The sequence below is a fragment of the Pelodiscus sinensis genome, chromosome 9 (genome assembly GCF_049634645.1).
Source record: "Pelodiscus sinensis isolate JC-2024 chromosome 9, ASM4963464v1, whole genome shotgun sequence".
NCBI lineage: Eukaryota > Metazoa > Chordata > Testudines > Trionychidae > Pelodiscus > Pelodiscus sinensis.
The window spans coordinates 8693915-8706981 of NC_134719.1; the positions used below are offsets into that span (position 1 = coordinate 8693915).

General features: G+C 42.2%; 1 protein-coding gene across 2 annotated transcripts in view; it reads right to left on the bottom strand.

The window, feature by feature from the left end:
• The window catches only part of EPS15 (epidermal growth factor receptor pathway substrate 15), a 127913-nt gene that overhangs the window by 75496 nt on the left and 39350 nt on the right, over nucleotides 1–13067 (bottom strand). For both annotated transcript variants that reach the window (XM_075935959.1, XM_075935960.1), the window contains 2 exons: nucleotides 12897–12986; nucleotides 7196–7243 (listed from right to left, as the gene is read on the bottom strand). In XM_075935959.1, the coding sequence (XP_075792074.1) occupies nucleotides 7196–7243; nucleotides 12897–12986 (138 nt within the window). The remainder of the gene's footprint in view (nucleotides 1–7195; nucleotides 7244–12896; nucleotides 12987–13067) is intronic.

The following is a 13067-nucleotide window of genomic DNA, read 5'->3' on the forward strand; positions in this document are numbered from 1 at the left end:
TTCCTAGCTGCTTTTGTAGGAACTGATGGTAAGTGCTCTCTTGCAGCTGAGAGGTCTCCTGCTGTGTTAGTATAGTTATCTTCCCCTGATAAGGTATGTGAATCCTGGGAAGAAGGAGAGGCTGGCTGCAGTCTCGGTGCCGATGCCTGAGCAGGGTGAGAGCACGCTCTCGGTACCAAACCGGGTAGCTCATGTAGAACCGTGTGTGCTGCGGAACAGCTGTTCAATAGCGGTGCTGCTGTATCTTCAGTGCCGCTTTGGCACGCTGCGGAGCAGGGCCCTCCTGGTGCTGCCTCTTGTCCAGTGCAGGTGGTACACACTCCTGCAGAGCTGTAAGCGGCGCTGTCTCGGTGGCTGCCCTCAGTGCTGACTCCGGGGCCAATCCTGGCAAGTCCCGCTGTTTCAGGGATGGTGCCTTCTCCGGCGGCATTGTTGATGGGAGCTGCTTATTCCCTGAAGGGGCCGCAGCTTGCTTATGCTCCATATGAGGAGGGGAGGCCGGCGGTGGAGCGGATGCCGTGCGAGGTTTAGAAGATTTAGATGACCGTGGCACTGGCAGCGTAATTGACCTAACTGCCGGCCGGCCATTCTCCAATCCCGATCTGTCTCCCTGACTTCTGGGAGGCAGGGGAACTGCAGGCAGGCAGGGAGCAGGCGGGAGAGGCTCTTTTCTTTTTTGCCCCCAACGCTCCAGGGGATAATGCTCTCCTCTTGGGAGGCTGCAAGGATTCCTGCTGAGAGGTCTGTAAAGGCTGAAGAGCCTTATCACATAGAAGACGCTTCAGCCATAGATCCCTGTCCCTTTGTGCTCTGGGAGTTAAATGTATTCACTGCTCCAAGTTGTTAGGGACATGGGACTCCCCAAGGCAGTGAATACAGAGTGCATGGCCATCAGAAGCCAGCATTGCCTCTTTACACTATACACACTGCTTAAACCCTGGTGATCCAGACATGTCGGTGAAACTGACAAGAATCACTTAACCGCGTAACTGAAGAGAACAATCTTCTTTTTTGATTTTTTTTTTTTAAACTAGAACACTAACTATCTAAAGGACTAAGAACTAACTAACAAGGCAGGATTAACTATTTACAACTTTTCTTTACAGAATGCTATGCATCTGTGGAGAGATCGCAAAGCTCCACCAGCAACCGAGATCGGTTGAGAGGAACTGGGGAGTGGGGCCGAACAGCACACGTTAGAAAGGGCGTGAATGCCCCACGGTGCAGGGAGCAGGAGCGGTCCGGCCAGATATGGCTCCGAAATCTTCCGACAAGTGGCGTCGGGATGGACCCGACACCTAGAGTGGAGCACCCACGGGGCCACTAGAAGAAGAATTGAAGATTTCCCGATTCATGGAGAACTGCTATCAGAGTGTGAGTTGAGAAATCGTATCCAGGGATCTAATATACTTGATACTTTCAAAAGGGTCTCAAGTGATTTCTACTTGGATTTAGCAAAACTGGCTTCTGTTACAGCTGACTGTGCACCAACTATAACAGGGAAATATTCTGGATTTGTCTCTTTTCTGAAAAAGCACCTACAATCTAATAACAAATGAACAGTAAACTACTTTCCTGCCACTGTATTTTGCATCAAGAAAATGTGCGTGCTCAGACGTCCATAATACATACTCTGAAAGACCTGAAGGATACTGTGGTCAAAAATGTGAATTTCATTCACAGCAGTGCTCTGAACCATAGCCAATGTGGGGAATTTTTGAAAGAAATCGAATCTGGCAGAATGTTCAATGTACAATGGCCAAGATGTAGAAAGGTGCTTCAGTGGTTCCTTGCACCACTTATTCCAATCAGAGACTTTCTTGTTGAGAAAGGAAAGCTGGACAGTTTTTCTGCTACTGAAGATAAGCAGTGGCAATTTGATTTGTGGTTCCTGATTGATATCACCTGTCGTTTGAATGAATTCAATCTATAACTTCAGGGAAAGGGGAAGCTGATTTGTGATAGGGCCCAGCACCGGGTGTTCACATCTAAGCTGTAGCTATTCACCCACTTCCCAAATTTGCAGAAAATTGCTGGAGTTAGTGAATTTGAGTGAGATGACCTTGATTGTCAGTGTTATGTGAGATGGCTTGAAAACCCTGAAATGAAATTCAGCCAGCATTCATGTTGGCATTTTGATTCATGAAAAACCCATTTCAGTTTGACATTGCTAATTCTCAAGACCGTGTCAATTTGCATGGCCCGGACAAACATTTGCTTGCAGAAGATATGCTCACATTTCAAAGGTCAAAAAATTAATTGGTTTTACAATATCGGATGCACTTCAGTGACAGAATGTTTGCTACTTAGAAAACTGCAGTTGTCAAACTTTTTTCCATGTTTGGTTCAACATGGCTCTGTGAAGCACCATTTTCTGTCATAACATACATCAAGTTGAAATATTGATCATGGTTACTGAATGTAAATATGGAGGCTGAGTTGAGGAGTGCTGTCAGTGAAAAAGTTTTTGCCTGATTTCAGAGCTTTAACAGTGAAACAAAACTAGCAAGTGTTCCACCGATTAATCAGCAGAAATCACATTTCGCAGATATTCAAAACCCAATGTTGAAGCATTCTGTTGACATTAAAAGACAAGAATTGGTATGTTCAGAAATTCTCACAAAATTATTTACATTTTCAGAAGGATATGGCTGGTTTGCTATAGCAGTAGCCACTATATGGTGACTACTCCTTCAGAACTCGTTGGACACCATGAATATATATGGCAGGGGTGGCCAATAATTTTTGCCCAGGGGCCACTTCAACAATTTTCGAAGTAGCCCCAGGCCACCCTGGAAGGGGTGGAGCCTAAACAGGAAGGGGCGTGGCCACCCCAGAAGGGGCATGGCTAAACAGGAAGGGGCGTGGTGGAGGAGCCCCTTTGGCCCGTGGAGGCCCTTTTGCCCACCCCTGATATATGGTGTAGGGAAGTTAGATATCATGTAATTGAACAGTCATGTAACCGCATCAAATTGTAATGGCTACACAACTATTCAATAGCCCTTGGGGCAGCAGCAGTGCAAGGTGGCAGATGAGAGCTGATCTGCAAGGGGAGCCAATTTTAAGAAAACCAGCTTCCAACGCAGACTGAGGCTCCTGCCTGCTGCCCCTCACTGTCAGAGGCAGCAGCCTCTGTCCATGGCGGGGTCTGAGATGGGAAGAGGGAGGAAAGAATTGGTGCTGGGGGGAGAGGCAGCAGTGTGAGGGCGAGGCAGATCCGGTACTCATGAAAAGCCAGTTTAAAGCTGGCTCCTGCCTCCCCGCCCTTCCTGCCTCTGTATGGGGGAAAGGAATGTGCGTAGTCATCAAGATTAACTGATAAGCCTAATTTTATCAATTAATTGTATATTTGTCTACATGTTGACACCCCTAATATAGTAAGGTCAACAACAACATGTGAGGCTAGCTACATGTACATCTGATTTTAAAAGATTCAATCCACAGAATACCTTACTGATCTGGAATTGGACTTTTATATTGCTTTCTGACAAATACGGCAATTTAAATAAGATGATAGACTGGAATATATGGTTCTGTAAAATATTTCTTAAAGACATGGGCAACACATTAACAGGCCCACAAAACGAGATGAATTGGTTAATCACTCTGTGCAGTAACTGTGGTTTTTTGAAATGTTTTCCCTACCAGTGCTAATCTCTAGATGCATTAGCACCTGCAGCATTTTGATTTGATTTCTCATAGCAGTATCCAGTGCTTTTTTTTGTGACGGTGCTGCCCAGTACGCAGTACCGGCACCTCCAGACGCAGTACCAGTACCTCCAGTCAGAGCTTAACAACTTTTCCCCTGGAGTACCGGCACTTTTTTTTTTCTTTTTTTTTAAAACACAAAAAAAAAGCACTGGCAGTATTCATTCAGCTTGTGCATGCATGTTAGTCAGTCTCATGCCCTACAGCACTGTGCCTGCAAACTGCCCTCAGTTCCTTTTCTACCACCAAGCCCTGAAACAGAAGGGAAGAGGGGCAGATAGTGCAGCACTTGTAGGGAGACACATCTTGAAGAACTAGACTGCCGGAGTAACTACTTTTTCTTCTTCAAGCAGTGTCCCAATGGGTGCTTCACTCTAGGTTATTACTGAGCAGTACCTTCTAAGATGCAATGGTCTTCAGAGTCAAGTCCAGTATGGAGGAAAGCACAACCACACCAAACACAGTATCAAAGGCAGAGTCATGATACTGCATAGTGATTGGTGAATGTATGAATAGATGCCCAAATAGCAGCTTTACAGACTTGAGTAAAATCATGGCACATTTTTGAGAAAGACTGTAGAAGTAATAAGTCTTTATAGAATGAGTAAAAATAATGGAAGGTGACTGAGCACTGAGACAGTTAACAAGTTTTAATGCAGCCTTATATCCATTTGGAACGTCTCTATTTAGTAACTGCCGACCCTCTTATCCTATCAGCTAGTGAGATGAATAACTTGTGGGTCTTCTGGAAGGGCTTTGTTTTTTCTAGATAGAAATCAAAGGCTTTCGTGACATCCAGGGCATGCAGCAAGTGCATCCTCGCAATTTAATGCAGAAGTCAGAAAGGTGAATGGGCTGATAGAGATGGAACTTCGAAGAAACCACAAATAAGAACTTGAGGCAAGGCTGCAGTGTGACTATCATTAAAAAAAAAGGGGGAAAGGGGATATGCAATTAGGATCCCTAATTTTCCAACAAGACATGCCACTAAAGTGGCTGTCAAATGCCATCTTCAATGACTAATGGAGCAGTGTGCAAGTAGCCAAAGCTTCAGACAGCAGTCTTGTAAGGCATTTAACAACCAGATTGAGCTCCTATGCAGGAGAGACATTGGATGAGCACACAACAGGTTTCCCAAATCTCTAAGGAATCTAGCTGTGGTTGGGTACATGAAGACAGAATAATCCTCCAGCCAGCAATTATGCCACACTCTCGCAAAGAAACTTAGGAATCACTTTATCAGCATTCTAATCCTCTACTGGTTAGTGGAAAGCCATGTTGGTTGCCAGCTGGACTCTCAGGGTATGTCTACACAGCAGGGCAAAACTCAAATTAAGCTACACCATTTCAGCTACGTCAAATGGGTAGCTGATGTCGAAACAGCTTAATTCAGCTTTCGGAGCTGTCTACGCAGCAGGAAGCCAAAGGAAGAACACACTCCTTTTGACTTCCCTTACTCCTTGTAAAATGAGGTTTACAGGAGTTGAAGTAACAAGTCCTCCGGCTCGCCATTATTTCAAAATAATGGCTCGCAGTATAGACGTGCTCTTTGTTATTTCGGAATAACGCTGCTGTGTAGGTGTACCCTTAGAGAGCTCATAGACAGGGCCAAGATTTTCAGAGTTAGGATGTATTCCTGTATTTCCAAAAGTGATGCAGTTGTTGGCATAATCTGTTCCCAGGTAGAAAATGATTTTTGAGAATGCATGCAGCACGTACATTGTTATCTGCTATGTAAAAGTACTCTTTATGTCTTCTGCGCAGGCTGTGTCTCATCTCATGAGCCACTGACCAACCATGCTTTTAAAGAAAAAGTGACAGTAGGAGGAAAAAAAAAATCTTCCCACCCGCCTGGCAGAGGAGATGGGGAGCAGTGTGGAGAGTAATCCAAGAGCAGACAGGCAGTTGCATAAGGTAAGGCAACCAACTTTGCCTGGCCCAGGTAGGAACAATTAGAATGACTCTGGCTCTTTCTTTTGAGCGTAACTTTGGGTATTAGGAAAATACATATAGTCAGGAAAACCACCACTGAAAGTGAAAAGCAACCTCCTCTATGGTAGGGGGAGGAACATACAGCCTGCAGGCCAGATCCAACCCTCAGCTTACTGGATCTGGCCTGCAACGAGGTTTGAGGCTTCCCCCCACAGCCAGTCAAGCCATAGCTCATGCTCCAGCCCTGCAACAAGTCTCCACGCCACGGTGCCTTGTCTGCAAGGCTGGAATAGGAGTGCCAGCTTGCCTTCCTGCATGGGGAAGCCCCAAAACTGAGCTTTGGCACCGTTCTGCAAGGCTGGAGCGTGAGTGAAGCTCCAGTGCCCCTAGTTGTAAGAGTGGGGGCCAGATCAATGAGGTTTATTTTTTCTTTGTTTTCTTTTTTGGAGGGTTGTTTGTTTTGCTGCTCACTTGGGGACCCTAAGGTTTGATGACATGACCCACTTAAGCAGAAGTGGGTGCATTTCTTGTTTGACTCTGTGACAAACAGCATATTTGAGAGGCACCCTATTTACAGAATAGGTAGTTTTATACGGTCCATCTTCCACTCATGGTCTCCAAAGAAGCGTCTGCTGAATGCATCTGTAGTCATGTTCTGAATCCTCGAGATACAGCCTACTCTGATGGTGGTCTAGTTGCATATGGATCAACTCCATAGCTTGACAGTGAAGGACTAGGTTTTTTATTTTTCCATCCCTCACTAACTCCTTAGAAATGGATGCAGTGATTGAAGATCGTGGGTAACACCGTGATAAATAAGTACCTCTTAACAAAGAGCAGAAGTGCTTAGATTTACTAGGGAGAAAGCCTTACTCCTTAGCCTCCCTACAATTTAGAATTGCCAATTGTCAGGCACTGATGGCAAAGTACAACCATAGGAACTACACAAAGCTGACCTTGTTTGTAGATCCTCTCTGAACAAAATACAGATAACAGTTGCAGGCAATTATTGTGGAGGGCCAGCTACTTGCTGGGACAACCCTACTGATATTGCCGCTCGGTCAGCTGCTATAATTGGGGTGATGAGAAGAACCTCCAGTGCTCCACCTCACTGGATTCCTGAAGGAGGTTCAAAGTACAGTTAAAAGACTTTTCTTTTAATGGGTCTAGGTCTGCATACAGCATGGACTAATCCCTATCAACACTGAAAGACTCTAGAGCGAGCTTCCATTCTCTTGCTATCTATGTTCTCCCCACAAGAGAAATCTGAGCAAGTCTCAGATAGCCCAGAGATGGTGAAATCAACACTGGTTAATTGCATTTTTCATATTTACTGTGGGTGACAAAATAGAAAAAAAAATAGATTTTTTTTTAACAGGAAGAGCATGTTTAAAAATATTTTATCTTGTTTGTAACAAAACAAACAACTGTATTAAGAAATTGTATTTCTCTGAATTCTAATTTTAAAAAACCTGTTTGATGTACTAAATAACAAGAATTTTTTCATCCAAAACAAACATTTATTCCCTTAAAGCAACAGTTAAAATAATCTTACCTGTTTGTTCAGGATACCTTTGCCATCTGTATCAGCTAAATCCCAAATCTAAATTAAAAAAGAATTACAAAAAAATGTTTTATAGTATGTGCCAGCAAAATTGTTGGTAACTGACAAATCCTCATCCTACTTAAACAAGGAATGCAACCTATGAATACATTTCTAATCCTAGGACCGCAAATCCTCCATAATGGTGACTCATTTAAGTAGACAAATAATACTCTTATAGTTTTATGCAACTAAGTTATATCAAAGAGCAAATGTAAGAAATAATGGAACTTGAATCCATTAACTAATTTGATTTGTCCAACTGTCGGAGGCAGCCGGTAGGGGCAGCGACATGGGGGTAGAGAGCTCTGAAATTATGGATCTTAAAGTGGAGGAGGCCTGGAATTATTTTAAGTTAAAGTTGCAGAAGCTGTCAGAAGCCTGTATCCCTAGAAAAGGGAAAAAATTTATAGGCAGGTGTGTTAGACCAAGTTGGATGAGAAAGCATCTCAGAGAGGTGATTAAGAAAAAGCAGAAAGCATATAAGGAGTGGAAAATGGGAGGAATCAGTAAAGAAAGCTACCTTATTGAGGTTAGAGCATGTAGGGACAAAGTGAGAAAGGCTAAAAGTCAGGTAGAGTTGGACCTTGCAAACGGAATTAAAACCAATAGTAAAAGGTTTTATAGCCATATAAATAGGAAAAAAAACAAAAAAAGAAGTAGGACCGCTAATTACTAAGGATGAAGTGGAGGTTAAGGATAACCTAGGAATGGCCCAATATTTGAACAAATACTTTGCTTCAGTCTTTAATGAGGCTAATGAAGAGCTTAGGGATAATGGTAACTTAACAAATGGGACTAAAGATATGGAGGTAGACATTACCATATCCGAGGTAAAAGCCAAACTTGAACAGCTTAATGGGACTAAATCGGGGGGCCCAGATAATCTTCATCCAAGAATATTGAAGGAACCGGCACATGAACTTGCAAGTCCATTAGCAAAAATTTTTAATAAATCTCTAAACTCAGGGGTTGTACCATTTGACTGGAGAATTGCTAATATAGTTTCGATTTTTAAGAAAGGGGAAAAAAAGCGACCCGGGTAACTATAGGCCTGTTAGTTTGACATCTGTAGTATGTAAAATCCTGGAAAAAATTTTGAAGGAGAAAGTAGTTAGAGACATAGAGGCTAATGGCAATTGGGACAAATTACAACATGGTTTTACAAAAGGTAGATCGTGCCTGATCTCCTTTTTTGAGAAAGTATCTAAAAAATCTGTTAAAGGAAATGCAGTGGATCTAATCTACCTCAACTTTAGTAAGGCATTTGGTACAGTACCACATGGGGAATTATTGGTTAAATTGGAAAAGATAGGGATTAATATGAAAGTTGAGAGGTGGATAAGCAACTGGTTAAAGGGGAGACTACAGCGGGTCATATTGAAAGGTGAACTGTCGGGTTGGAGGAAGGTTACTAGCGGAGTTCCTCGGGGATCAGTTTTGGGGCCAATTTTATTTAATCGTTTTATTGCTGATCTTGGCACCAAAAGTGGAAGTGTCCTAATAAAATTTACGGATGACACAAAGTTGGGAGCTATTGCCAATTCAGAAAAGGATCGGGATATCATACAGGAAGATCTGGATGATCTTGTAAATTGGAGTGATAGCAATAGGATGAAATTTAATAGTGAGAAGTGTAAGGTTATACATTTAGGGATTAATAACAAGAATTTTAGTTATAAGCTGGGGACACATCAGTTGGAAGTAACGGAGGAGAAGGACCTCGGAGTCCTGGTTGATTATAAAATGACTATGAGCCGCCATTGTGACATGGCCGTGAAAAAGGCTAATACGATCTTGGGATGTATTAGGCGAGGTATTTCCAGTAGGGATAAGGAGGTGTTAGTGCCATTATACAAGGCATTGGTGAGACCCCATTTGGAATACTGTGTGCAGTTCTGGTCTCCCATGTTTAAGAAGGATGAATTCAAACTGGAACAGGTACAAAGAAGGGCCACTAGGATGATCCGAGGAATGGAAAACCTGTCTTATGAAAGGAGACTCAAGGAGCTTGGCTTGTTTACCTTAACCAAAAGAAGGCTGAGAGGGGACATGATTGCACTTTTAAAATATATTAGAGGGATAAATACCAGGGAGGGAGAGGAATTATTTAAGCTTAATACCAATGTGGACACAAGAACAAATGGATATAAGCTGGCTAGTAGTAAGTTTAGACTTGAGATTAGACGAAGGTTTCTAACCATTAGAGTGAGGTTCTGGAACGGCCTTCCCTTGTTTGGGACCACTCCAGTCCTGAGGGTGCCGGACAAGGGAGGTTCAACCTGAAATTTTACTTCACCTTCTACAGAATCTCATAACCATGTCTAATGATTTCTTATTAAATACACAAAAAAACCAGAATCCAATAATTTACCATTAAATCTTGAATGCAACTTTGTGCACAAGTTTCAGGGAAGAAAAAGCCCTTTTGGACAGCACACTAGTGAAAGAGATACTGTAGGTTTTGCTTATATTGCCATAACAAAAAAATCCCTTTAAAAAAAAAAAAAATCAATGATTGTGGTACCTGAAGATTAAAAGTAAACTGGAGGGTCCTTACATAAGGACATAAGAACGGTTGTACTGGGTCAGACCAAAGGTCCATCTAGCCCAGTAGCCTGTCTGCCAACAGTGGCCAACACCAGTTGCCCCAGAGAGGGTGGATCGAAGACAACGATCAAGCGATTTGCCTCCTGCCATCCTTCTCCAGCCTCTGACAAACAGAGGCCAGGGACACCATTTCTATCCCCTTGCTAATAGACTTTTATGGACCTAACCTCCATGAAATTATCTAGCTTCTCTTTAAACTCTCTTATAGTCCTAGCCTTCACAGCCTCCTCTGGCAAGGAGTTCCACAGGTTGACTACACACTGTATGAAGAAGAACTTTCTTGTACAGGCAGTCCCCGACTTACGCGGATCCGACTTATGTCGGATCCGCAGTTATGAACGGGGCTGCCCCGGGAGGACACGGACTGCAGGACCTCGCGGTCCTGCCGCCCGTGTACTCCGGGGCTTTCTCCGCGTCTCCCTGGTCTGCAGACCAGGAAGACGCGGAGCAAAGCCGCGGGGGGACTCGGGCAGCAAGGCAGGCCAGGCGCGCCTGGGCTGCTCCGCTGCCGTCTTCCCCGGGCTGCTCCGCTGCCGGCTTCCCCGAGGCTTTGTCCCCTAATCATTTTAGTTGCCCTTTTCTGAACCCTTTCCAAGGCCAAAATATCCTTTTTGATGTGAGGAGACCACATCTGTACACAGTATTCAAGATGTGGGCGTACCATAGTTTTATACAGGGGCAGTAAGATATTCTGTGTCTTATTTTCTATCCCTTTCTTAATAATTCTTAGCATCCTATTTGCCTTTTTGACCGCCGCTGCACACTGTGTGGAAGTTTTCAGAGAACTATCCACGATAACTCCCAAGATCTCTTTCCTAATTTGTCATAGCCAAATTAGCCCCCAGCATACTGTACGTATAGTTGGGGTTATTTTTCCCGATGTGCATTACTTTACACTTATCCACATTAAATTTTGTGTGCCATTTTGTTGCCCAATCACTCAGTTTGGTGAGATCTTTTTGGAGTCCCTCACAGTCTAGTTCTGCCTTGAGTATCCTAAACAGTTTGGTATCATCCGCAAACTTTACCACCTCACTGCTTACCCCTTTCTCCAGATCATTTATGAGTAAGTTGAAAAGGATTGGTCCCAGGACTGACCCTTGGGGGACACCACTAGTTACCCCTCTCCAATCTGAAAATTTACCATTTATTCCTATCCTTTGTTTCCTGTCTTTTAAGCAGTTCTCAATCCAAGAAAGGACCTTCCCTCTTATCCCATGGCCATGTAATTTACACAAGAGCCTTTGGGGAGGGACCTTGTCAAAGGCTTTCTGAAAATCTAAGTATACTATATCTACTGGATCCCCCTTGACCGCATCTTTGTTAACCCCTTCAAAGAACTCTAACATTAGTAAGACATGATTTCCCTTTACAGAAACCATGTTGACTTTTGTCCAACAAATTATATTCTTCTATGTGCCTCAAGTTTATTCTTTACTATTGTTTCGACTAATTTGCCCGGTACTGAAGTTAGACTTACTGGTCTGTAATTGCTAGGATCGCCTCTTGAGCCCTTTTTAAATATTGGTGTCACGTTGGCTACATTCCAGTCATTAGGTACGGAAGCCGATTTAAAGGATAGGTTACAAATCACAGATAATAGTTCAGCAATTTCCCATTTGAGTTCTTTTAGAACCCTTGGATGAATGCCATTCGGTCCCGGAGATTTGTTAACATTAAGTTTTTCTATTTGTTCCAAAACCTCCTCTAATGACATTTCAATCCGGGACAGTTCCTCAGATTCATCACCCACAAAGGATGGTGCAGATTTGGGAATCTCTCTAATGTCCTCAGCAGTGAAGACTGAAGCAAAGAAATCATTTAGTTTAACCGCAATGGCTTTATCGTCCTTGATTGCTCTTTTTATATCTCGATTGTCTAGGGAACCCACAGGTTTGTTAGAAGGCTTCCTGCTTCTAATATACTTAAAAACATTTTGTTATTTCTTTTTCAGCTTTTGGCTAACTGTTCCTCAAAATCTTTTTTGCTTTTCTTACTACATTTTTACACTTGATTTGACAGTGTTTATGTTCCTTTCTATTTATCTCACTAGGATTGGACTTCCACTTCTTAAAATATGCCTTCTTGTTCCTCACTGCTTCTTTTACATGGTGGTTAAGCCACGGTGACTCTTTTTTAGGTCTCTTGCTATGTTTTTTAATTTGGGGTATACATTTAAGTTGGGCCTCTATTATAGGGTCATTAAAAAGTTTCCATGCAGCTTGCAGGGATTTGGCACTAGTCATTGTGCCTTTTCATTTCTGTTTAACTAACCTCCTCCTTATTCCATATTCTTTGAAAGACCACCGAGCTCAATATTTTAAAATATAAATATAACAGATTTGTAAAAATGTATAGTCTATATATTAAATATTTAAACAAAAACTCACAGTTCATTTTATTTACTCAATCCACCAGACAACATTTAGGATAAATACAAATCTGTCAACAGTTTAGAAATCATGGAATTACGGTCACTACTCTGTCCTTATTTTTCCATGTATTATAGAAACTTGATCAGTTATAGCTAAAGGAAAAGAAACAGTCATATTTTATAACTCAAGTGCCTGCATAACTTACCTAAAAAAAGGTTATAATATAGTTTTATCATCATGTATAAAATGTTAGGTAGAGTTCCAGATGACCATAAATGTCCTTAGAATAAGTATTTTATACCATTTACAATAAAGACTTTGTGAGTTCTGTATCTGAGTTCTGTCACTTATTGGCTATGTGGCCAAATATATACTTAATATGAAGAGCAAAGCACCTCAATGCTGACTCAAGTACTCAGTATTTATAGAATCAAACCCTAATCCTCATAGCATAACTTGCACAGTAAGTACAATATTATTTATCCACTGAGGTTGTAAGGTTCACTGATTTTGAAGTATTTTGTATGAAAGGTGCAATATATAAAAGCAAAATTACATATTGTATACTAGCATTTTGTACACACATGTATAGTATTTCTGAAAGGAAACTGTAACAGGAATAGACAGCATAATTGAAGGCATAATGTTACTCATTAAATAATTAATACCTTTCCAAGTATCAAGTCTGTCAGCCCAGATTTTTTCAAGAAAGCAGCAGCATCAGAAGCCACCACTCTTCCAGTGTTACTAGAATCAACCTGTGAAAGATACCACCACTGATTAGTACCCAGAACTGCTACAAAATACACATTCTTAATCAGCAGGCTACCAGAGAAGAA